Source organism: Cervus canadensis, chromosome 10 (assembly GCF_019320065.1).
Source record: "Cervus canadensis isolate Bull #8, Minnesota chromosome 10, ASM1932006v1, whole genome shotgun sequence".
NCBI lineage: Eukaryota > Metazoa > Chordata > Mammalia > Artiodactyla > Cervidae > Cervus > Cervus canadensis.
In genome coordinates this window covers 22,005,492-22,029,764 of record NC_057395.1, presented here as the reverse complement: position 1 = coordinate 22,029,764, position 24,273 = coordinate 22,005,492, and the positions used below count along the sequence as shown (strand labels likewise).

At 39.1% G+C, this 24,273-nt stretch overlaps 1 protein-coding gene across 7 annotated transcripts in view; it reads right to left on the bottom strand.

Moving 5' to 3' along the window:
• The window catches only part of HAO1 (hydroxyacid oxidase 1), a 128,379-nt gene extending 104,679 nt beyond the window's left edge, over positions 1 to 23,700 (bottom strand). For 6 of the 7 annotated variants that reach the window (XM_043480173.1, XM_043480175.1, XM_043480178.1 and 3 more), the window contains exons 1-2: positions 23,534 to 23,700; positions 16,425 to 16,576 (exon numbers count right to left, since the gene is read on the bottom strand). In XM_043480173.1, the coding sequence (XP_043336108.1) occupies positions 16,425 to 16,576; positions 23,534 to 23,670 (289 nt within the window). In that variant the 5' untranslated portion in view covers positions 23,671 to 23,700. The remainder of the gene's footprint in view (positions 1 to 16,424; positions 16,577 to 23,533) is intronic. The other variant, XM_043480179.1, reaches the window with a different exon arrangement.
• Positions 23,701 to 24,273: the final 573 nt, after the last annotated feature.

Below are 24,273 nucleotides of genomic sequence, written 5' to 3'. Positions count from 1 at the left end.
TTTTGTTAAGAGGTTAGCATTTAAATCAGTAGACTTTACATAAAGCAGATTACTCTCCATAATGTGAATGGGCCTCATCCATTCAATTGAAGGCCTTGAGAAAAAGACTGACCTTTCTGGAGGAAGAGGGAATTCTGTCAGCAGACTGCCTTCACATTCAAACACCAACTCAGTTTTCCTGGGGTCTCCAGTGTTCCAGCTCTAGATTTTGGACTTACCAGTTTATACATTTGTATGAGCCAATTCCTTAAAACTCTCTCTCTCTCCATTTCTCTATTTCTTTGTTTCTCTCTTGTCTCTCTCCCGCAGTCCCTTTCAGTTACAAGGAATGACATTTGCAGACTCAGAAAGTTTATCAAGGCATATTAAGAAACCAGAGAATTCCCTGGTGGTTCAGGACTCTACCCTCCCTCTGCAGAAGCCTGGTTTCAGTTCCAGATCAAGGACCTAAGTTCCATACAGCATGACCTCCCCTTACTCTCCCCCACCCAAAAAAATAGGAGAAGAAAGAAAAAAATCTCCAAAATAACATGTATACCATGATTTGTACAAATGTGATTATTGGTGTATGAACCTAAACAAACTAACTGTTAATGATAGGTGAGGGTGGGAGAGTTTTTCTTCCTTTATCACTTTTTAAATTTTATCTTCTAAAATCTGTTAAAAATGCATTTGCCATTTACATTGTCATTTAAAATTTTATACAATTCATATGTTAGACACCTCAAACAGACATCAGTCACCTCACAACCTTTTAAACAAAATATCAAATAATGAGCAAATAAGTGAAAAATTAGAATCATCTAACCTATTGTCTTAGGGAACTTGAAAGAACATGAGTGACAGGCTTTTTCCAAAAATAAGTAGTAAATTGGGGTCAGCTTTAGTGCAGGACAAACTGATACAATGTCTGTATGCCAAATGCCAAAAGATAAATAGTAAATATATAAAATTGACTATTTGACCCTGGTTCATTTGACTTACCTTCGAGCTGCCATCCATCAAATGTGAGTGAAAGTCATTCAAGTGACACAGGGAGATGATAAGAATCAAGTGACATGCTGTTTACAAAGCTGCTCTGAGAGGTTAAAATGCTTTCATGCTTTTCAAACTTTAGCAGGCAGACAAATCCCCTGGAGTGTTTGTGAAAACACAAATTGTGAAAAACACCCCAGATTTTCTGATTCAGTCGGGCAGAGACGGGGCCCAAGAACTTGTCTTTCTAACCGGCTCCCAGGTGGTGCCAATGCTGCCAGCCCCTGGACCACTCTTTGACATTCAAACAGCATCATCATGTAAGCTGGAAGGGTGCATCTTTACTCTCAGACTAAGGTGATATTTGAAATAGTTAGCAACCAGTAGAACAAAGATTATGACCAATTACAAGAGATGCACGTGCAGTAAGTGGCAGGCATTAACCACTGGTTTCCAAATTTCCATGCCTTCCCAAGTATATAGATATTCTGTTCACTTTGTTTTCATGGCCCTAAGGATTGGGGGAGTACATTCGTTCAGTCTTATGGGCATCTGGGAATTCTAGAAAAGTCATTGCCTTGGGGGAGTGGTCAGACATGCTGGGTTCTCTGTGTGACCTTACTTAGGCCACATTCTCTTTACTCTACGTTAACCTGGTAGTAAAGTGGATTTTGTTTTTGATAAATGTTACTTTTCCAATGCCTTCGAAGATGTTTTTCATCCCTGTTCTTCAGGTCACAGGTCAGATAAAGAAGTACTTAAACTGAAGATTGTACTATCTATGGATCATTAATCTGTTTCCTCCAAGTGTTCCTTTGAGAATTTCTCTCTTAAGGACTCATAATTAGAAAAATATTGTCCAACAAACCACATTTTAAGTAAGCAATTATAAATAATGATATGTATAAATATCTTATTTTCATTAAGAGTTGTAAATATGGAAAATAGATCCAGGTGATCCACTATTGTTTGGAACAAACACCAGGGATTGCTCGGATCAGAATCCCCTAACCGTCAATTTCCCATAAAGAAACATGTCCTGAAGAGGATGTGGCCTAACTGAGGTCACACAGAGAACCCAGCATGTCTGACCACTCCCCCAAGGCAATGATTTTTCTGGAATCCCCAGATGCCCAGAAGACTCCCTTGTTATCAATATAAACAAATGTACTCCCGCAAACCTTAGGGCCTTGACAACCAAGTGAATAGGTTTTCCATATACTTGGGAAGGCATGGAAATTTGGAAACCAATGATTAATGCCTGTCATTTACTGCATGTGCATCTCTTGTAATTGGTCACAACCGGTTGCTAACTATTTCAAATATCACCTTAGTCTGAGAGTAAAGATGCACCCTCCAGCTCACATTGTTCTGAGGGGGACAAAAAGTACAAGGCTTTTAATTTTATAAATGACTGAACATAGATTTTGTTGAAAAATTCTAATTTGAGTTATCCTAGTCTAGTGGAAAGAACACAAAAGTTTTTGAAGTCCATTTTCCTTCCCTATTTATTTTCCACAATGAAACTTCTCACCTGCTCTCACAAGGAGCAAGTGTCAAATTTCATTTTACAAAGGGCAGGGATCAGCTTTCATGGGCCCCCATTCCTAACAAGTAGTGCAGAATGAAGACTCCAAAGCATGTTGCCTTTTCCCAATTCCTGGAAAAATGGCAATGTTACTAAAAGGCAAGACCTGTCCCTTGCCCATGAGAAGGTCCCCAGCATCGACCCAAGTCTGAACATCTTGTCTTTCATGATAGTCAACATGTCCTAGAGAAAGCATACCCAGGAAGCTACAGCATTAAGTAACCATTGATCCCATATGACTCTATTTCCTATTTACACCCACTCTTGTTTTATCATCCCTGAGATAGATCTTCAAGGATAGATGTATAAACTCTTAATGTTCTAGGTATATTCAGACTTTGTTTATATTTGATATCTCTTTCTCTTCTTTATTTAGAGGAAAGAGTCATCAAGTCACCACTATTAAAAAATACATACCTCCCCCCAACACACACACTACTAAAGAGACGCTAGTAAGGTTTTAGATATTGAAACATCAAAAATAAAACCCTATAAATGACCTAAATAAAAATGTCAATCTCTCCTATCTCTCAAGCAGTGGTAAAGAATCCGCCTGCCAATGCAGGAGATGCAAGTGATGTGGGTTTGATCCCTGGCTCAGGAAGATCCCCTAGAGTAGGAAATGGCAACCCATTTCAATATTCTTGCCTGGAAAATTCCATGGATAGAGGAGTCTGGCAGGCTACAGTCCAAGGTGTCTCAAAGATTCGGACACGACTGAGCGACTGAGCGCGCACGCGCGCGCGCGCGCACACACACACACACACACACACACACACACACACACACACACACACGAGTCAGAGGTCTGGGCTGCACTCTCAGACTTGCCATCTATGAGGCACATTTCAACTGTAAAGATTCTTCAACCACAGCTGCTGCCCCACCCACTTCATCACATCATAGTATTGCCAGATGGTCCATTGAGATGATACTTATGAATGTTTTCTGATAAACTCTAAAGCTAAGCAATTGTAAAGGTTAAGTGAGAGAATGCCTAACATTATTTGGGAAAAGAAGTTCTAGATAACTTTTTAAATTTTTAGAATTTTGTCAAGCACTTGGAGTTCTCATTATTAATAATTCTCTCAACATACAACTTTCCTCTGCAATATTGGTTTTTTGGTTTTTTTTTTTTCATTTTGTTTTTTGGCAGCACCTTCCAGCATGCGGGATCTTAGTTCCCCACAAGGGGTCAAACCAGTGCCCTCTACACTGGGAGTGCAAAGTCTTAACCACTGGACCACAAGAGAAGGCCCTCTCTACAAGGGTACTGATACTCAAGACATTCATTCTTCCTTACAAATAGAGTGTCAGAGTCTCACTTCCTGAAACAAGAGAGCACTTAAGGAAGAGAGGAACCTTCTCCAGACCAAGAAACTCCAGGCTATGGCTGATACAGGGATATCAAAGGAGGAAATTCCTACATTCCCAGGGTGTGATCTTTTTGTAAAGTCAGTGGCAAGACAAAAGCAAATGATCTGGGAGTTACAACAAAAATATGCCATTCTCCACTCCCCATGGCTGCCCTTCATCTGTCTACAGATTTCCATGAAGAGAACAGTGGAGAAGATATTAGTAGCTATAACATTCACTAAGCCCAGTCATCAAGCAGTAATTTCTGAAAGCAAATGTTTCAGATTTTCCCTACACTCTTTAGTTTCTCTCCTCTTTTACGACTGTAAGCATGATAATATGGAAATCATGAGATCAATACTATCAGCTCTAACCCCTCCCCCAACATCAAAGTGGGCTATGGGCTAGTGGAAAATGTTGGTGCATTGTGTTTAATAGAACAAAAATTATCCTTAGACCTATCCGAATAGTTCTTTATTAGAATTAAATCACATGCCCTAAGGTGGGGAAATGCTACATGGGTTACAATAATCTGGCATAAGACCAAATTAATTCTGCCTCCCCAAATTCAATATAATTAATTCAGTGTCTTACACTACGAAATCTGTAAACAACTACTGAGGTTTGTATCAGTTCATATTATATATGAATGCAGCCCCCTCTGGGGTTGAAACAAAGGCTAAACCCAATGTTCAGTGATTTGGCTGGGCTAGAACAGGTAAATAGCTTTGCAAAACAGCACAAGTTGGCAGAATCCTCCCTATGGCTGAGAAATGCAATTGTATTTCTAGGTTTGGCCAGGGTTTCACTTTACGTCAAGCCTTAAAGAAAACATTTATTTCTAATCCAAGTAATCTGAATGTGGAGGCAAGCAGATAGGAGGGCTATTGTGACCTTAAATCTCAGGGGATGCTAAATCTGCCTGTTTCAGTTCTTTAAATAAAGACTACTTTGTACATATCTCCCAGGCATCTAGAGTCTGCTTCTCAATTCCTGCTCATTGCAGGCAATCATCATGGAATCAGAGGCTCTCAGAAGATCTTGGAGGGCCTTCAGATGGAAACAATATTTGAGCTACACCCAACACTACTTCATCTTTGGGGATTTAAGCTATGCCTTTGGCTGGAAACCACCAGGAACTTTCATTCCAGTCTCTGTCCAGTGCTTCTCAAGCTTCAACATGCACAGAAACTACATGCGGATATTGATAAAATTCAGATTTTGCAAGTGGTCTGGGATATAACCTAAGATTCTGTGTTTCCAACAAGCTTCCTAGTAATGCTGACGTTTGTTTTGTGGACTATAAGAATAATGAAATGTATATCTTGCTTCTCTAGGACTCATGAAAGTTAATTGGATATATCTAATGGCCTGAATAAAGATAGAACCTTATAGGAAACAAGAAGGAGAAAGTGACCAGGAGTTGCAGGGTGGGTAGGGGCTGGCTTGTGTCTTGTCAATTGCCAGCCATGTCCTGCTGAATGTGTTTTTCTTCTCCATTGTTATTCCTCTGTAGAGGGACACAGGTAACTTTGCAACATTTTCTTATTCATTCATCTCTTAGTAAGATTTAAAGTCAAGAAACTACAGTGCACTATAGCAACAACCCCTTGGGCTTCCCTGGTAAAGAATCTACCTGCCAATGCAGGAGACATGGGTTCAATCCCTGGGTCGGGAAGATCCCCTGGGAGGAAGAAATGGCCACTCCCTCCTGTATTCTTACCTGGGAAATTCCATGGACAGAAGAGCCTGGCAGACTACAGACCATGGGGTCACAAAAAAGTTGGACATGACTTAGTGACTAAACAACAACAGCCCCTCAGCACACTTAACCATTATCAGATGTATTTTATAACCTTGCTTATCCAGAATTTTCCAGCTTCCTAGATTTCAGATTCAAAGAAAAAGCAAGCAACAAAATACAAATAAAGTGACAGAAGATGCGGAGGAAGAGAGGTTTCTCAAAGATAAGACACAATTTACCAATTATAAAGTAGTTTTCGATGTTTAATGTCAGGGCAAACAATTGTTCAGTCGCTAAGTCTTGTCCAACTCTTGAGACCCCATGAACTGCAGCATGCTAAACTTTCCTATCCTCCACGATCTCCCAGAGTTGGCTCAAACTCATATCCACTGAGTTGGTGAATTACACATATAAATAAGATGCCAAACCATCAAGTGAAACTAAAGTTTATCATTCTAGGCTTGACAAGGAAGAGATTTATAATACATTTGAGAATGATGTTTATTCACTACCACAAAAACGACAGTGTAAACTATTAGTTATCAATGGGAATTGATGTCTGTTATTTGGGACATTAACTCATGTGGAATAAACCAGAGCAGAACAATTAAGCAATGTGCTACTTTGGGTACAAATTATTTCTTTGAAAATAACTCTCCTTTATGGGAAAAGTGAGTTAAGCTTCCAAAATTATGTGTTTAAGGAAAAGGGGTAATATTATGAAAGGGCAAAAAGGGGCTTTTTTAGGTGCATTTGATTAAAACCCTCCTGCAAAACTTAGTCACCAAAACAGCTGTGCTGAAAATTTTGTTGAGAAAACCCATTTTGTCCTCTGCACAGGAAGTCATTATGCAATGGGGAAAATATGCGATGATCATGTACCAAGCAGTTGTGTGGTTCTAAACTCAGGGTCTGACACACTGCAGTGTTTGCATAAACACGCACCATACTAGCCATTGAGAGGGTCAGAGTTTTTTTGCCCAGGAAGCTATTATTACACAGATTTGTTAAAGACACAATTAAAATTATTGTCTCAACGTCGAAAGCTATCATTTAGATTACTCAGAAAAAGAATGTTCTAAAGTCAGTCATCTAAGGGAAGAAAAAACTTCTACTATAATTATGTGTGAAATACTTAGAAGTGGTCAAAAATATTCATTTACAATTTAGAAAATTTAACCAATTTAAAGCCTGCCCCAAAAGGCCAAGAAGCCAGTGTTTTCATGATGGTCCATGGTCTGCATTTGGAACAACATAACACTGAGTGGTCGTAAGAACTCTTTTTCATTGTATGGAAATATTTTGGGAACAAGTCTTCCCAATGACATCTTAGCCCACCCTTCTTTGTTCCTACTTCATCTCTGGGGCAGCACTCTGCAATGGACAAAAACATTAGCTTTACTGTAATAATTCCCAGGTTATAATTCTCTCATTCTTATTGAGTCTCCAGGCCTTGTCATAGCTGGCAGCTGGCATGAAGACCACACCACAGTGAGATGCCTTTTAATGATGGTTTCAAGGAGTATCAGATTTACACATGGTGACTTCAATCAACCTCCCTCAATTTAACACCCTGAGTGTTGGAATCTATAGGTGAGCCTTTGACTTCTAGCTGTCACACTTTGATATCTCCCAGAGCACTAATAGTTTGAGAAGAAGCAATCTCATACTCTCAAGAAAGCTGCTCAGTTCTGGTGCAAAATACTAAAAATTATTTCATTTGATGTTGGTCTTTAAGACAGTTGAAGTCTAATCTTTTAATAGCTGTTTTAGATGAATGAAGTTTCTCTCACTGCAAAGTAATTTCAACACTGAACCTATCACTTTTTGAATAATTTTATATATGAATTATATATTTATATATGTGCAGATATATAAGATGCCCATAATCATTACTATGTATGTATGTAAAGCTTCCCAGGTGACGCTAGTGGTAAAGAACCTGCCTGCCAATGCAGGAGACTATAAGAGACATAGGAGACACATGTTCTGTCCCTGAGTTGGGACGATCCCCTGGAGTAGGAAATGGCACCCCACTCCAATATCTTTGCCTGGAGAATCCCACGGACTAAAGAGACTAGCAGGCTACAGTCCATGGGGTCATACAGAATCGGACATGACAGAAATGACTTAGCAATACAAAATGTATATGTGTGTGTATATGTAATGTGTATGAGTTTATGTACCAAAAGAGCACGTTTACTGACTTTTGATTGTTTTAAATAATGAGAACATCCAAAATATGCAGTAGTCATTAAATAGGTTGAAAATAAGCGCAAGAAAAGGTATGAATTGATGTTTTATACAACGATGCAAAGAGGTATTCCCTTACAAATTTTTAACTGATGTAATTTGGACAAAGTTTTAGTGAACTATCCATTCTCCTTTATTCCTCCTTACTTTTGTTTCTGCTCAGTAAAAGTGGACACAATAATGGCTGAAGACAAATCACTGGATCAGACTCTGGAGTGAAACAGATCTAGGTTCAATACCCATCTTAACCACTGACCAATACTGGTCAAGGGTGTCCTTCACTACTGTCAAATGAGGAGAATGATAAATGATAATGATTGAACAGGTCTATTGTGAGGATTAATGATAGGGATGTGACTTTCAAGTACCTGGTATATAAAAGGCACTCACTTCAGAAATAGTGAAAGTTTCATTTAAAGTAAATCTGGTGCTTTTCCTGGATTTAGTTAAAATTAAAACTTATGCTGATATTTTCCTCATATATATATACTTGGTCACCTAGTACAACACATAAATATATAAATCAATAAAGCTTTCAAAAATACATCGTTTGGGCCTGGAGCAAAGGAAATGACAATTTTTCTTGCTGAATGGTCTTTCACTCAGTGTTAAGGTTGATCACTTAATCTCAGAAAATCCAGAAAATTCAACAGCTAAATCTCTCACCTACACCCTAATTTAGCTCTTTGGGGCCTTTGTGTCACTCTGCAATCTGTTTCACCTGCACCTTAATAGGTGGTCAAGTCACAACTGAGTCCCAAAACTTCACTTTGGAATGTTCTGCCCTTTTAGGCTCAAAAAGAAAGTGTTTAGATTTAATGGTTTTATGGCCCATCAAATCCTGTGTGGTAGCCTCTAATTGCATCCAGGGGTAAGAATTTCTTTTTAAAATCTTTTTTTTTTTTTTTGACAGTTTAATAAGAATTTACTAATATGCTGAGCATTCCTGGAACGCATTAGGTAGGTTTTAATTTTTCTCTATTTGAGGTCCCAGCACTCCCTCATGTGGTATTTGTTCACATAACAAGTCAGATGCAAAAGCATAAGTAAATATTTAATCTCTTTTTTTCTTTCATTATTATTTCCCATGATATAACAGAGCAAAAGAGCTAAGGTACCTCCATGGGAAATGAAATAAAATTTTACTACATCCACTGTGCATAAAACCAGAGAGATTTTCACAGTGCTATAGTAAACATTTTATTAATTGGTTCTCCAAGAAATCAGATATACTCTACTTATTCTGCAAGATGGAAATTTAACCTAATGAGACCACTTCCTTTATGTGCTACTAGCATTTGTATTTATTATTTCTATTTGTTTCAATATATTAATATTTTGGAGAAATGATTTTGTATTCATTCCTGAGGCTTATGTGAAGAATAAAACTTAAAAATTAAAACCCAATCGAATACAGTTTGAAACAGATGTGCCATTATAAGTAGGAGCATTTATATGACTACATAAATATTGCTTAGTTGTTCAGTCATGTCTGACTTTTTGCAACCCCTTGGGCTGTAGGCCATCAGGCTTTTTCAGGCAAGAATACTGGAGTGGGTTGCTATTTCCTCCTCCAGGGGATCTTCTCCACCCAGGGATGGAACCCACATCTCCTGTTTCTCCTGTTTTGCAGGCAGATTCTTTACCTGCTGAGCCACTGGGGAAGCTCCTTAAATGTTATAATAATTATCAGTTATTAAAATGTTGACATCCACTGCAATAACCTCTTATTCATAACACTGTGCATGGCAAACTGCTTTCCACTGAATGTTTCCTGGTTACTCCTTCCATCTTGCGTGTGTGCATGCTAAGTCACTTCAGTCGTGTCTGACTCTGCAACCCTATGGACTGTAGCCATCCAGGGACTATAGCCTGCCAGGCTCCTCTGTCCATGGGATTCTCTAGGCAAGAATACTGGAGCCCTCCTCCAGGGGATCTTCCCAACCCAGGGATCGACCCCTCGTCTCTTATGCCTCCTGCCTTGGCAGGCTGGTTCTTTACCACTAGCACCACCTGGGAAGCCCCCCTTCCATCTTAAAAGAATTTTAATTTTTGTTTGTTTAAAATTTAAGCACCTTTATTCATGCTCCTGAATTTTGCACAAGGTTCCTATTTCCTAATAAGTTTCATATCCTGTGGCTTATTCCATACTCTCAAAACTAAAGGGATAATACTGTAAAAACATAGAACATTTGTAGTTAATATTCCAAGACTATATAACATACAGCTTGCTATAGGGGTCTTGCTGCAATTAGACTGATATGACATTTGGTAATATCAGTAACTGGCCAGAGTATTACGGACAACTGTATTGTGTATTGTGATTAATAATCTTGAACCAGGCATTTAATCTCTCCAAGCCTCAGTTTCCACATCCATGGGAGTTGGATAAAGGACTTTGGGTTCACACATTTTAAGACAGCACTAGGGGATAGATGAGTTAAAAATTCAAATTGCCTGGCACATATTAACTGCTAAATAAATGTTGGCTATCATAATTTTCCACAAGAGTTTGAAGTATCACTCTTTAAATTTATATAAGTGTTTTTTAAAACACCTATTTGTTTTCAGCAAGATCCAGAGATAAATACTTATCAGATCAGTCTCCTCCAACCAAGAGGGCAGCTTTAAGAAATAAAAATCCAATGTAGGCAGACACTCACTCCACAGTCTCTATCCTCCAGAGCCGGCATCAAGTTGAAAGTAAGTGGGCTGGGAGGAGGTTTCAGAAATGTAAGGAAAGGCAGGTCTCTACTTTGGTCTCTCTTTTTGTATTTGATGACATTTTTAAAATAGAACAAGACAATTTATTTCTATGCTGAAAAAAGTGTAAAGATCATCTATTCCTGTTGGGAGTTCACTTTTGAGTACTTTTTCTTTGTTTCTGTCTTAGCAACTGAACCCTTTCTTTGAAGGGCTACTCTTTTGAATTCTAATAAGTAACAAAAGTAGCTGTGTGCTCAGGGACACCCTTAACTTCCCTGAGATACTTGGAAACAACTCCAGCTCCTTGGGACACCGGAAATAAACCACTGCTCTTGCATAAGCAGCTCACTTTATCAGTGTAGAAGCATAATCATAGAGAGTGAAAATGACTCGCCTCAAGGAGCGAAACTAGTTAGTGGTGAATTTCCACATAAATCAGATGCCCCAGCCTGGCAGCCCAGGGGACAGTTGTAGCCCACAAAAGTATTTGCTTTGGCCCACACATTGTTGCCCCAAACAGTGTTTTAAAGAATTTTGATTTATTTGCCAACATTTAAAAACCAGGAGATTGCACATAAAAATCAAGGTTTCTGGCTTCTCTTAAAAAATGTTTTTTGAAGATTTGGCAAACCCACATCCTCATTCCCATAGGGCATCAGTTAGCTGGAGGCAAGATGGGGCTACCCTCCTTCCATGGAATATGCAGTCTAGGCATGGTACCCTCTCTATCACTGAGCTTGCATTGTTGTTTTCTCAGCTTAATCTCTCCTTGCACATTTACATTACCAACCTGGCCCTAAAAGCCATTTTTTGAGGTTTCTGCATAAAACTTAAAAAAAAGAAATTAAGCAAAGTAAAAAGAGCATTCTTTACTTCCACTAAGATATAAATGGAGTGTACTTTTCTGATGTGTGGAATGTATGGAAGAGAAATATTTTAGGGACTTGGAATCTCAGGGGCAAATAAAAGTTGAGCCCCACTTCAGGAAGCTTTTCCCAACCTTTATCTCATATGATTCTCACATGAACCTCTAGAGGTAAGACTGTTATTTGAGTAGGGTTGCCAGCTATAGCAAATAAACATAGGATACCCTGTTACAAATGAATTTTTATCTGAAATGCAACTACAACTAGCTCTCTGTATTTTATTTGCCAACCCTCTACTCATTCCCATTTTGAAAAGAAAGTAAGTGTAGCTCCGTTGGTCACTCTATAATCACAGACTCATGTAAAAACAGAGAACTCTGTTCTTGGCTTTAGTTGGTCCCGGGGACATGTCCCACAGTGGTAAGAAAGACCAAAGGGGCCCTGAAGCAGGGCTCCATGAAGAAGTCTGCAGAACCAAGTAGGACAGTGAGACCCTGGCACCATGACAACTTTCAGAACTTTCTAGCCGCTCATTCTAATTATTCAGGCCAGACCATTCCCTGGGGATTTGAATATCCTTCACTTACTCTTACTGACCAAGCTAGGGGGAGCCCTTTCTCCAGAAAAGGCTGCTAACTAGCACCTATTCTCCAAGTACTGTTAGTCACACAGTCATGCCCGACTCTTTGCGACCCCATGGACTGCAGCCCACCAGGCTCCTCTGTCCATGAGATTTTCCAGGCAAGGATACTGGAGTGGGTTGCCATTTCCTTCTCCACCTATTCTCCAAACTTGGCTTCAGTTTCTCCTCCTAGCTAGGGACCAAGACCCTGGAAGCAAGAAAGCTACATTAAGGGTCAGATAATTAGGAGAGTGAGAAAAAAAAGTCCTTCATAACAACATCCATAGATTTCATAATCTCCCCAAGGATCAAGCTAGCTTGAGAGTATTTCCATATTTGGAAACAATAGAGTAAATCAAATATTAGCTGCATAATTCCATGTTGATTTTCTCAGTTTTGAAAGAAAGAAACAATCTCTCCCAAATACAAGCATCCCTCCACTTTTAAAGTGTCTGTGGTTGTATTAATATTCAGTTAGCCACTGTCTTGGTTTGTATTCTTCCCGAAGCTGACAATGAGACAGTATTATGAGCCTGAGACTTTTATTTGGGAATGATCACAAGCTGAGCTGAAGGAATGGGAAAGTGAAAGAGGAAAGGGAGGCAGCCAAGGAGGGGTGTGATATTGGGCAGGTGACTTCTGGAGGCAAATGGGGCCCAGTCTTACTGGGGAAACCCTGGGTGGTAGGAAGAGAAAATGCTTCGGTGATCCTGATCAAAGAGAGCTGGAGTATTTTTCCACCAGCCTGAAGGATGCCCTTCCACTCACCAACTCCCGAACACCACCCCCATCAACTCCTGTTGCCAGAGAAAATATTAGGCAAAAAGTTGCATGTTCTGATAGAAATGGGAAGTAACAAGGGAATATATATGATGGGCACCAACAGCATCTGTTCCAGACAGACATTCTTTCCTTCTGTATAATCTCTCCATCCCACAACCAACACATGCCAACCAAGGAGCCCTTTTTGTTAAGAGCTGATCACCACCAGTTTGGAAGGTTAATAGCCATATTACATAGACCATCAATCCATAGACAGTGACAGGAACATAGAAGAAAACCTTAAGGATGTTGAAATCCTTGAGGGATGATTCTACTACAAATCTGGAATATAAACTGTCATGTCAGTAGCCTGACAAGAACCTGTTCAGGACCTCAGCTTCCTGAAGCCAGTGCGTATAACCTTTCATTGCGAATTCCTCTGTGTTCTCGGTGTCACTACGTCATCTTTGCTCTGCCTGTTCTGCCTTATCCTAACGTCTATCAAGTGTTTCACTCTCCTGCATTCTCCTGGGGTAGGCATAGGCTTCTTTACCTGCACCTTAAATGGCAAATTAATTCCCTTTTACCTTTAGGGCTTCCCTGGTGGCTCAGCTGGTGAAGAGTCCACCTGCAATGTAGGAGACCTGGGTTTCAATCCCTGGATTGGGAAGATCCCTTGGAGAAGGGAACAGTTACCCACTCCAGTATTCTGGCCTGGAGATCTCCATGGACAATATAGTCTATGGGGTCACAAAGAATTGGACACAACTGAGCGACTTTCACTTTCACTTCACTATCAGAGAATTGTGATTTACAGATAAATGGGCTTCCCCTCATGACACTTATGGGATTTTCTGGAAATTAAAAGCAACACAAGGTGCCTAAGAGCCCAAACTGTGGAGCCAGACTGCCTAGGTCTGAATCTTATCTGTATCATTTATAAATTCACACAATTGTGTGACCCTCGGCATCTGCTGTGTGCTTCAGTTTCTCATGTATAAAATGGGTCTAATAATAGTACCTACTTCTTTGGGGTGTTTAGAGGATGTGATGCTTTAATACTTGTGATGTGTTTAGAAAAGTGCCTGGAGCATGGTAATAAGTGCTTGATAAATAAATCTAAAGGGGTAAGACTCCAATAGGCCTTTAACAATGCCTCAGAGTTAGTGCTGGCAGGAAATAATGTTAGATAAAACAGTCATGCCTAGGCTGTCAAAGTACTTTCTCAGTAAGCTTTCTTTTCATTTTTCTTCCCACCTTACTCCCTGCAAAAAGAAGGAGTAGTGACCTTGGAATCATCAGAAGTGAGTTGGAGCGTAAGTCCTATTAATCACTAACTATGAAAACCTGCTCTGTATGGAACCAGCTCTTCACCTATCGGAAACAGTGACACCTGTCAAATAACAAATGTTTTTATGTAAAAATAATTTGCAGCTTCAGGGTGTTTTATCAATTCAGTAAGTTTTGCTTATTGCCTTCTTCACTTCCTTCCACTCTCATCCATTCTCTCCATGGTTCCTTCTCCAGTTTTCTCTCTTATTTTAAATTTAGTTTTTATTGCACTCTTCTAATTCAAAGAAAATTCTATACATATGGACCAAAAATAATAAGGTTATAGAGTCACATCTGATTCTATAGTCAGAATATTCATAACCCACAAATAAAAATTTGTAAAATGTGGTCTACATTCTCGGTCCTCAAAAATAAATATATTTTCGGACCTTACTATTGTTTATAACTGCTTTTTAAAAATTCTTATATTGTAACATATTTCTATGCCAGTCAACTCTTCCTTTCATATAATTTTTAAATGTTTACCCCATTTTTATGCATCCTATTTTTTTTGCAACCAATCTCTAATTCTGGGACATTTGAGTGATTTTCCTAACTTTTTTCTTATTAAAAATAACAGGAATGGGACTTCCCTTGTGGTCCAGTGGCCAAGATTCCACACTTCCAATGCAGGGGGGCTGGTTTTCACCCTTGGTAAGGGAATTAGATCCCACATTGCAATTGCATTGCAAATCTGCATTGCATCAAAAGATCCCTCATGCCTCAACTAAGACCTGACACAGCCAAATAGACAAATACTTACAAAATAATAATAATAGGCATAAAAATTGCTGAAAAAGTGTCATTCCTCAAAATCATAATTATTTCCTTGGAATTCCTAAAGGAAATTTATAGCATCACATGGAATTGATATTTTTAAAGCTTTGATACACAGTGCCAAATTATTTTCTAGAAAGATTATTCCACTTTATACTCCTCCTGCCAGTATTTAAAAATGCACATTTTCAACATGCATATAATCTCATCCCACTGTCTAATCTTAAAATAATATAATTTGATATTCAGAAAACAAAATATTATAATTTACATTTGTTTGATAATTATGGGTATGATAAAAAATTGTATGTATTTAATATGTTTAATGGCCATTTTTATGTCTCCATTTGTGAATGTCCTATTTGAATTTTTTCATTTACCTCTTTTCCTCCACTTGGGGTTTGTATGTTATTTTATTATTCAAACATAAAGGTCTTTACATAGGAAGGACATTAACCTTTTGCAGTCTCATATTTTTTCAATTCTTTTTGGTTAACCATTTGTTTTAATCTTTTATAGAAATTTGAGAGTGTGGAAATTTCCATTTTTGTGTGTGTGTTGACTTGTTTGCTTTTGTTTTACTGTTTGTGGTCTATAACATGCTTGGGAAGTTCTCTCTTATCCAAACTTCAAGTAGACCAATACCATTTCTCCTTTTTTCCCCTTCTTTCTCTCCATATTTCAGGATTACTGTAGGCAAATGGTTGGGGCTCCAAGGGTCATTTGTCTGTGTGGTCCTAAAATTAAAGAGCTAAATCTTCCCAGCACAATCTCACTGTGTCAGGATGATATTCAAAGCAGTAGTTTGCGGAAGACATTTCAAGAAGGAAAATGAATTCACAAGATCCTTAATTCTTAGAATTAAAGTACTTTAAAAATAGTATTTAGTTCCTGCTTTTTGGTCCTGAATTTCATGCCTTCTTCTTTGGTTTAGTCACTAAGCCATGTCCAACCCTTGAGACTCCATGGACTGTAGCCGGCCAGGCTCCTCTGCCCATGGGATTCTCCAGGCAAGAATATTCGTGTGGGTTTCCATTTCCTTCTCCTGCCTGCCTTCCTTAGCATAAAAAAAAAAAATCAGATAAAATTTGTTACCAACTTTTATACATGCTTCTGAAGCAGAATGTGGGGAGATTTATCACTGCACGTACCCTTTCAAATATCCATAGTTGCTAGCAGACTGGGAAGTGGACAAATTACCCCTAATTAGGAATTTCTGCATTTCATATTTGAATTTCTCAATATTTCCTCCTAAGGCAGTTGAAAACACTCTATTTTGGGGAATATAACTCATACATGAACAAGCATTTCTATGCCAGTCAATGAGCTTAACTATTGTGACTATAAAAACATCTAGGGAAGTGTTTGCTTGATGCATACCGAGAAGACAGTCACTAAATGTTAGTTTGTTTCTGTCCCTTTGAGTAAGAACCTTCTTCCTACCTCGCACCGTTGCAAGCTCCCCATCCACGTGAGCCATGCACTGCATGGCAGTGGCCCCAACGCAGATTGGCATGCTGACTTTTTGCCCTAAAACAGAAGTCGACAGGTCTATTTCAGCAACGTTCCGGAGCATCCTTGGATATAGCTTCCACCTGGAATTTGGGGGAGTGTGGAAAAAAGGTTTTAGAATTTCAAAAGCGTTTGAGTTAGAAAAAAAAAGATATTCTTGTATTTTTCCCAGCAAGCAAATTACTTGACAAAGCTCAAGGAAATTAGGCAATTTTAGTGCTCGTTAAGATGGAAAGTTATCAATAAGATTAATAATAAACTTCTCAAGTTATTGTTCTTAGTAAAGTACAATTAACAAGCCATAGACGTCACCCATTTGAGTCTACAGCCTTTTGCTCTTTGAGAAATGCATTTGCATATCCAGACAATCAAGATCTAGAAGAGTTCAACCATCCTGAAAAATTGCCCCATTTCCTTTTGCAGTGAAACTCTCCCTCCACCAATCCCCTAACATCCTCTGATCATTTTTTGTTGTTGTTCTTATAGTTTTACTTTGCAAGAATATCATAAAAATGGAATCATATATAGTTTGTCCTGAAATTATATATAATTGATCCTTGAACGAGGCAGGGGTAGTGGGGTGGGTCAGTCATTTGCACAGTGGAAAATCTGTGTATAACTTTACAGTTGGATCCTCCAGGCCTCTGGGTTCACATCAACAGATTCAAGCAACGGCAGATCATGTACTACCTTTTCAGTGGAAAAAAAAAAATCCATGTATATGTGCACCTGCTAAGTACAAATCCATATTCAAAGATCAACTCTAGTATATGGCATTTTGAGTCAGGCTTGGTATGTGGCTCAGCTGGTTAAGAATCCGCCTGCAATATGGGAGACCTGGGTTCAGTTCCTAGGTTGGGAAGATCCCCTGGAGAAGGGAACGGCTACCCATTCCAGTATTCTGGCCTGGAGAATTCCATGGACTGTATATAGTCCATGGGGTGTCAAAGAGTCAGACATGACTGAGTGACTTTCACTTTCACTTTTCTTTAACTTAGCCTAATACTTTTGAGATTCATCCATATTGCTGCAAGCATCAATAATTGTCATTTTCAGTTGATGATGAGTATTCCATTGTAAAAATGTAGCACAGTTTATCCATTCTCAAGATAAGAGATATTTGGAATCTTTCAACTTGGGGTGATAGTAAATAATGACACCATAAGCATTCACTGAAAGGTTTCTGTGGGAACATAGCTTTCATTTCACTTCGTCCAAGACATTTGAAGATAGTATAGAATGGCATGGGAGTTAGATTAGAGTTTAAGAAGATATCCTACGTCTACTTAAACTGTTCTTTTTTCTTACAGACAGTAACTTCAGGCAATTACTTGTAAAATTATGATGTGGTTTCTTCAAAATCCTTGATCTGAATTCTGTATCCATTGAAGTATGATGATAAGGGAAGGTGGGTTTTTTTTAGTTTAATTGAGCATTTTCCCAAAAAAATGTTATTTGGCAGAAACTGGAATTTTTGACTTGAAGAATTTTTCACCCCTGATCATTATCTTAAATTACTTTTTCTGCAGTTCTTTTGTGTAGCATTGTAAGTTACTAACAAACCAAGAAACAAACTAGTAAAATTTACAGGAAAACTAGTTTTTTCTCTCTGAAAAATTTATATCTCCTATTTGTTCAGGATTATTTTCTCCTCATTAGTAATTGATTAAAACTGAAGAAAATATAGTCCCAATTTCTCATGAGCACTAAGGCAATAAACCTTGAGTACACATGCACATAATACCTAACTAGCACTCACCTTTCAGGGTTTAGATTTAATTCTGCTTCCAGATAGATCAAGATTTTTCATTAATACAGTGAAGTGTGATTTAGTAACAGAGTCACCAAAATAAATGGAACCTCCCAAGACTTAATTGAAGCCTACTTCCTCCAGCGGAAGAAGAAATTCTGCCTTAATGTTACTTTGAGGAATAGCTAAGGGTCTGTAATATAATCCTTCCTCACATAATAAAGTAAAAACATTCAACCCCTGCAAAACATAATAAAGAAGTTTAGTGGTGATTTCTCTGCAGTTCCTTTGAACAACATAATTGTCTTGATTTTCTGTCACACCACATGCTCTGCTGCTGGAAGCCTTTTCTTCTCAACTAACTCTCACAGCATGATTCTTTGATCTCCATTCTAAATGGGGAGATGCAGAAGCCTTGAAGAGAATTTTTACTACCAGTCATCTCTAAGTGTATTATTAGAATGAGAGAAAAAGATTTAATAGCAGCCGTTGGCATGCTGGCCTTGGAAGGCATTAATATTTACTTAGAGCTGAGAAAACAATGGAAGCTTTTATGAGGAGCACACATAGAGCTGCAGGGCATTAGCTGTGTGTGTGTTTGTGTGTCAGAAGGAACATTTTCAGATTTCCAGTTCCCCTTGAATCAGGTAAGGCTCAACCCTTTCCTCTACAGGCAGCAATTTTATGCTTGTCCACGAGGTGGCGAAGTCACTTTAATAACTGTGTTCTTGCTTCCCACACACATAATTTCCTGCCCTGAGAATGACATTACAGAGGCATCAACCAACAGCACAAAATGCAATTCCTAGACCAAATTAGATGAGATCAATGGCGTGGAAAATGTATGCTCTCTAAAAAGTCCTTCACAGTTTGAAATGTTCCAGAGAGCAATCACAACTCACCTTGTCAGGTAATTCCAATAGTTCTGCATGCCCCAACCAATCTCAACCCCAATTTAAGTTATTTTTTCGCTATCTTACATAAAACTAGCTGACTACAACCTTGGACTCTGCTTTTATGGGACTTCCACTTTGGAAAAAAAATATGAAGATTGACAAAACAACTGAACCAGCTGAATAATAAACATTTTTCAAAGGTTTCTTAAATGAAGTGGTGCAAAAGTGGAAATCATTTTAACATCCAACAAGGGCCTCAATTTTATGTTATCATAAATCAGGTCCCCAAGAGGAAGTACACTGATGAAGGAAGAAACCCACTCATCGCCCAGCTTTGAAGTTCTGTGCTGTTATTGGATCCCACCAACTCAACACAGTGAATTAATGATTTACAAATACTGTAAGATGATTGTGTCTTCCCAAATGGCTCAGTGGAAAAGAATTTGCCTGCCATTGCAGGAGACTCGGATTCAATCCCTGGGTCAGAAAGATCCCCTGGAGGAGGAAATGGCAACCCACTCCGGTATTCTTCCTTGGAAAATTCCATGGACAGAGGCACCTAGTGGGCTAAAGTCCATGGTGTCACAGAAGAGACCAACACGACTTAGCAACTAAGCAATAAAAATGGTGATCATATTGCATCTTAATTTCTCCACATGAATTACTTATTCTAAGCATTAAAAATGCATAACATATATATACATACATAAATTGTGTATATGTATATATAAAACATGCTACAAGTTTTAAAATCTTATTTGTTACCATTCATTTCTCAATATTGAGAGAGCTTTAAAACATTTAACTAGAATATTGATACTTCTGAGGCACCTGGTAAAAGAAGAAGGAATTTAAGTCAGAAGAAAACACAGCCTGGTAAACATTATATTTAAACAGTCAAGCTATTTTCGGAGTGCCTCCATGTGTAAATAAGTTTCAGAAGGCCCGTGAATCTCCTGAAATGTGTGTGTGTGTGTGTATGTGCGTGCGTGCGCGTGTGCGCACATGTGTGTGTAGTTTGTCACATGTCTGGATTAAAAACCACAGCTTTGAGGTCCAAAGTGGGGAGACTGAGAGATTTCCAAGGGAGAGGGAGGGAGATGAAGAGAAGAAGAAGAGGGAGAAGAAATGATGAGGAGGGAGAAGGATGAGAAGGTGACGGAGCTGATATGAGATCTCTTGCCAGGTGACTTTTCAAAAAATGAGACAATTAACTGCTTTTCATAATGCAAGAGAAAAATCGGCTTGCTTACCTGTGGTGCCAAGTAGCTGAATGATTCTGTGATATTTAAACCTATGAGAACACTAACAATGCCCGTGGGGAATGTATATTGCTTCTCAAATATTTAAGAGAGGGAATGATGTCACTTTTACCATCTCTTATTTGAAAAAATCCATGCAATTTTCAGTCACTAAGCGCATTAGGGACAATGAGCTTCCTTTACTAATATCACATGACTTATAAACACCCAAATTGGAGAATCATATTCCACCAGATAATTTCACAAGAAGCCACAAAATGTGTGCAGACCATGGTTGAGAAAGATAATGTGTTTCTCACTTTATAGCCCTGATTAATGTGTAAGAGAATCTAAGAACTATCCTTTTGAAAATTAACTACAATCAGGTCAGGCCACACGAACTCTAACAAGTTGACATCTTTCATTGTTCCTGTCATAATTGCAATAGGAAACTCTGTTCTTTGGGTAGTTCTATTTGACTTTATTTGTCCTTTTTTATGTGGGAAGCAGACACAATGTTATTACAGCCTCAAGTCTTACCCAAAAATATCTCCAAGCAACTGCTTAGTCACCTAACTGGTCTGTGTCCCCAGAACCCCAAAACATGGTTGTCAGAGCTGGGTGCAGAGATAAAAGGTGTCATTATGCATTCACACCATTTGCTATACCCCTGGGATAGGGAGGTTATAAATTTCACAACTGTCTTTAAAATACTCCGTCATCATGTGTCACAGTGGGTTATCTGAGGTTTGCTTGATTTGTCATCTTCATTTGAATTAGAATGAGAGCTTTCAGATTGATTGCCTTTATCCCATCAAGCCAAAGCCACCACCTGGCAGAACATCTATTTTACCTCCACGTGATCAGCTTTATGATACAGGGTAAGAACTGAAAGTTCATCCAGCAAGTTACACAACAAAAAAGGACTGGAGATGCCAGACAGACAGTGTGTATTGTAATAAAAACTCCTTGGGTGGTTGATAATAATCCTCTATCCTCCAGAAGAAGAAAAAAAAAAAAGAGTATATTAGTACATTTTTCCCTCCTTTAAAGATGAACAAAAGAGAATGATCAAGGTTCATGGAAAAGGTGGCATTTAAAACTCCTTCTCATTGTCTGTGTCCTGTCCCTAAGTTATTCACTCAATACTTAGTCTGAGTAGGCTGGGAATACCCACAGCTGGGAATACCTGTGTAATTCACAGAAGCTGTGAGGTGCTTTTCCAGACCACACAGAAGTCATCATAGTCTTCTGTGTCTCACAAGGTTTCTAGAATTTCTAGGGTTGAAGAGGTGTCTGGTTCGCTACACCCCTTTGCTCCATCTTGAAGATGTCCATTGGGCCAATTGTTTTGGGTTCATTTTGCACCAGTTCAACCACCAGCATTATGGAGGACAAAGGTCAATGTGCATCCCTTGAAATGTAAGCTCCACTGGACAAGAACTTTCTTCACCTGGCTCACTCTATCCTCAACATGTAATATCGAATCAAACCCACTGAGATACTCAATGTGTGAGGTAATTAACCAACCAGCATGTGGGGAAGGGTGTTAAAGGGTGAGGAAGGCTGTGCAAAAATGGACAAGTTGGTCCCTTGAGCATTGTGCCCTGAGGAATGCTGATGGACACCAACTCCATTATCCTCCCAAGGCCGTGAGATTTCCCTGGTTAAAATTACCTATTTGGGTTTAGGTGTTGCTTTCAGGAAATTACTAATAGGCAAACCACATCACTTGTGAACAGAGTTGAGATGAGCCCAAGTAGGGGCAACTTCTGGGAGCAGAAAACATTGAAGGACCTGAAATATCCCATAGCAGTTGGATAAAATCATCAGAAGTTTAAGCAACTCCACTCTTTGCCGTCTTTTCCCTTGCCGTGGCTCCCTCAGTTCAGTTCAGTTCAGTCGCTCAGTCGTGTCCGACTCTTTGCGACCCCATGAATCGCAGCCCACCAGGCCTTCCTGTCCATCACCAACTCCCGGAGTTTACTCAAACTCATGTCCATCGAGTCGGTGATGCCATCCAGCCATCTCATCCTCTCTCATCCCCTTCTCCTCCTGCCCCCAGTCCCTCCCCCTCCTGCCCCCAGTCCCTCCCAGCATCAGGGTCTTTTCCAATGAGTCAACTCTTCGCATGAGGTGTCCGTGGCTCCCTAGCATTTATTAAATCTTATTTGTGTCCCAGGAAAGATCTGAGACAAAGTCAAGGCTTGAAGGAATTTGGGGAAGCCTCCCCTGCCTTCCACCACACTCTCGGGCTCCTACGCTGATTTGTAGGTGATCTGGTGCTGTTTGCTGGGAACCACCATGGTTAGAATGATTTCATTTCCCCTAATAAACACATAGAAAAATGAGCTTGAGTGATTTTGCTCCAGGCTAAAGCAGAAATCAGGAATAAGGCAGATTCTTTCACTTGGATACTTCTTGCCTTTTTTGTTTATCACCACCCATGAGTGCCCACAACATTTACTGGCTTCATTAAAGGTACATGAGCCTCATAGACTGTACTGTATTGAGGGCTCCCCTCCCCTGCTCCAGCAAATAAACTATTTCCTAACTGCATAAGCTGTGACATCCACCATTTGGGCTTTGAAATATGAAAGTCAGCAGAAGACTAATTTGGGAAGAGAGATGAAGCCCTTTGGAGGAGAGATGAAACCACAAAGTGAAAGATTAACGCCATATAGACAAACTTGAATCTAAAGTGAAAATTTACAAAACAGTAATCAAAATGAATGATAATGGAAAACCAGCATGATGGGAACATTTGAGGGAACCATCTGATCTTGTTTGCCCAGATAAGACAGTTGTCTCATGTTTAATACTAACAGCTTCCTACACCATAAATTAGACTGTCGGAGAAAAAGAGAATGGAGGCATCAGAACTTATCACCATTTTTATACACAGTTAAATGAATTATCCACATAATTCCAAGTGAGGAAATTTAGGGTTAGCTTTTTTTCAAGATCCCCAGGCTTGGGATATTTTCATGCAAGTTTAAAACCCAGTGTTTCTCACAGCCCCGTGAATTTCCCCTCTCTACTAAACAATATCTAGACAAGTAAGTCCATACCATCATTATTAAAACTGAAAGATTGTGCTTTGATAGAATATCTTTGTACAATTTTAAAACATGATTTTAAGAAGATTCTTACCTGGAAAATGCTGCAATATTATCAGCCAGGGTTTCCTGATCATTTGCCCCAGATTTATAATAGTCATATATAGACTTTTGAAGTACAGATTTAGCATGTTGTTCATAATCATTGATGCAAACAAGCTGAGAGAACATTTTCCTGGGCTGTTGCAAACCCTGGGATGTTTTTTCCCCCTGTGCTGTTTCAACATTCTGACAATTCTGTTATTAGTCATTTATTAACAGACTTTTTCCAAAGTTCAGATTTAGTTCTCTGTTGCTTACATTAAATAAGTGAGCAAACACATGCTTAGACTTTGACATTTTATTTGCAGCTGTCTGCCAAAGAACAGGTAGTACATCTAAGCTCAAGAAATTGGGTTGAGGGGGCAGCAAGAGGTAATTAGGTGTCTGTTACATTAAAAAGGCAGGAGAATGAATAAAAATTAAAATCCTAGAGCAGTACTTGCCTAAGGCCGCTCTTGGCTCAATTCTGCCGAAGGCTGTTTCTTCCCCACTGCATGTGTCTTTGCTATTTAACTGGTACCCAGAATTTGCTGCACACTCATTTTCATTCCATATTTGGATCATGCACATACACAAAAAAGAGCTTAATGAAACGAATGGGGCATATGTTACCAGAATGGGGACTCCTTCCAGGGCCCGAGAGTGGGCTCTTGTGTAACACTCAGAAATGGATTGTCTAATGAGACACACGTGTTTAGACAAAGCAAAAGACTTTATTGGTAAGAGGTGCCT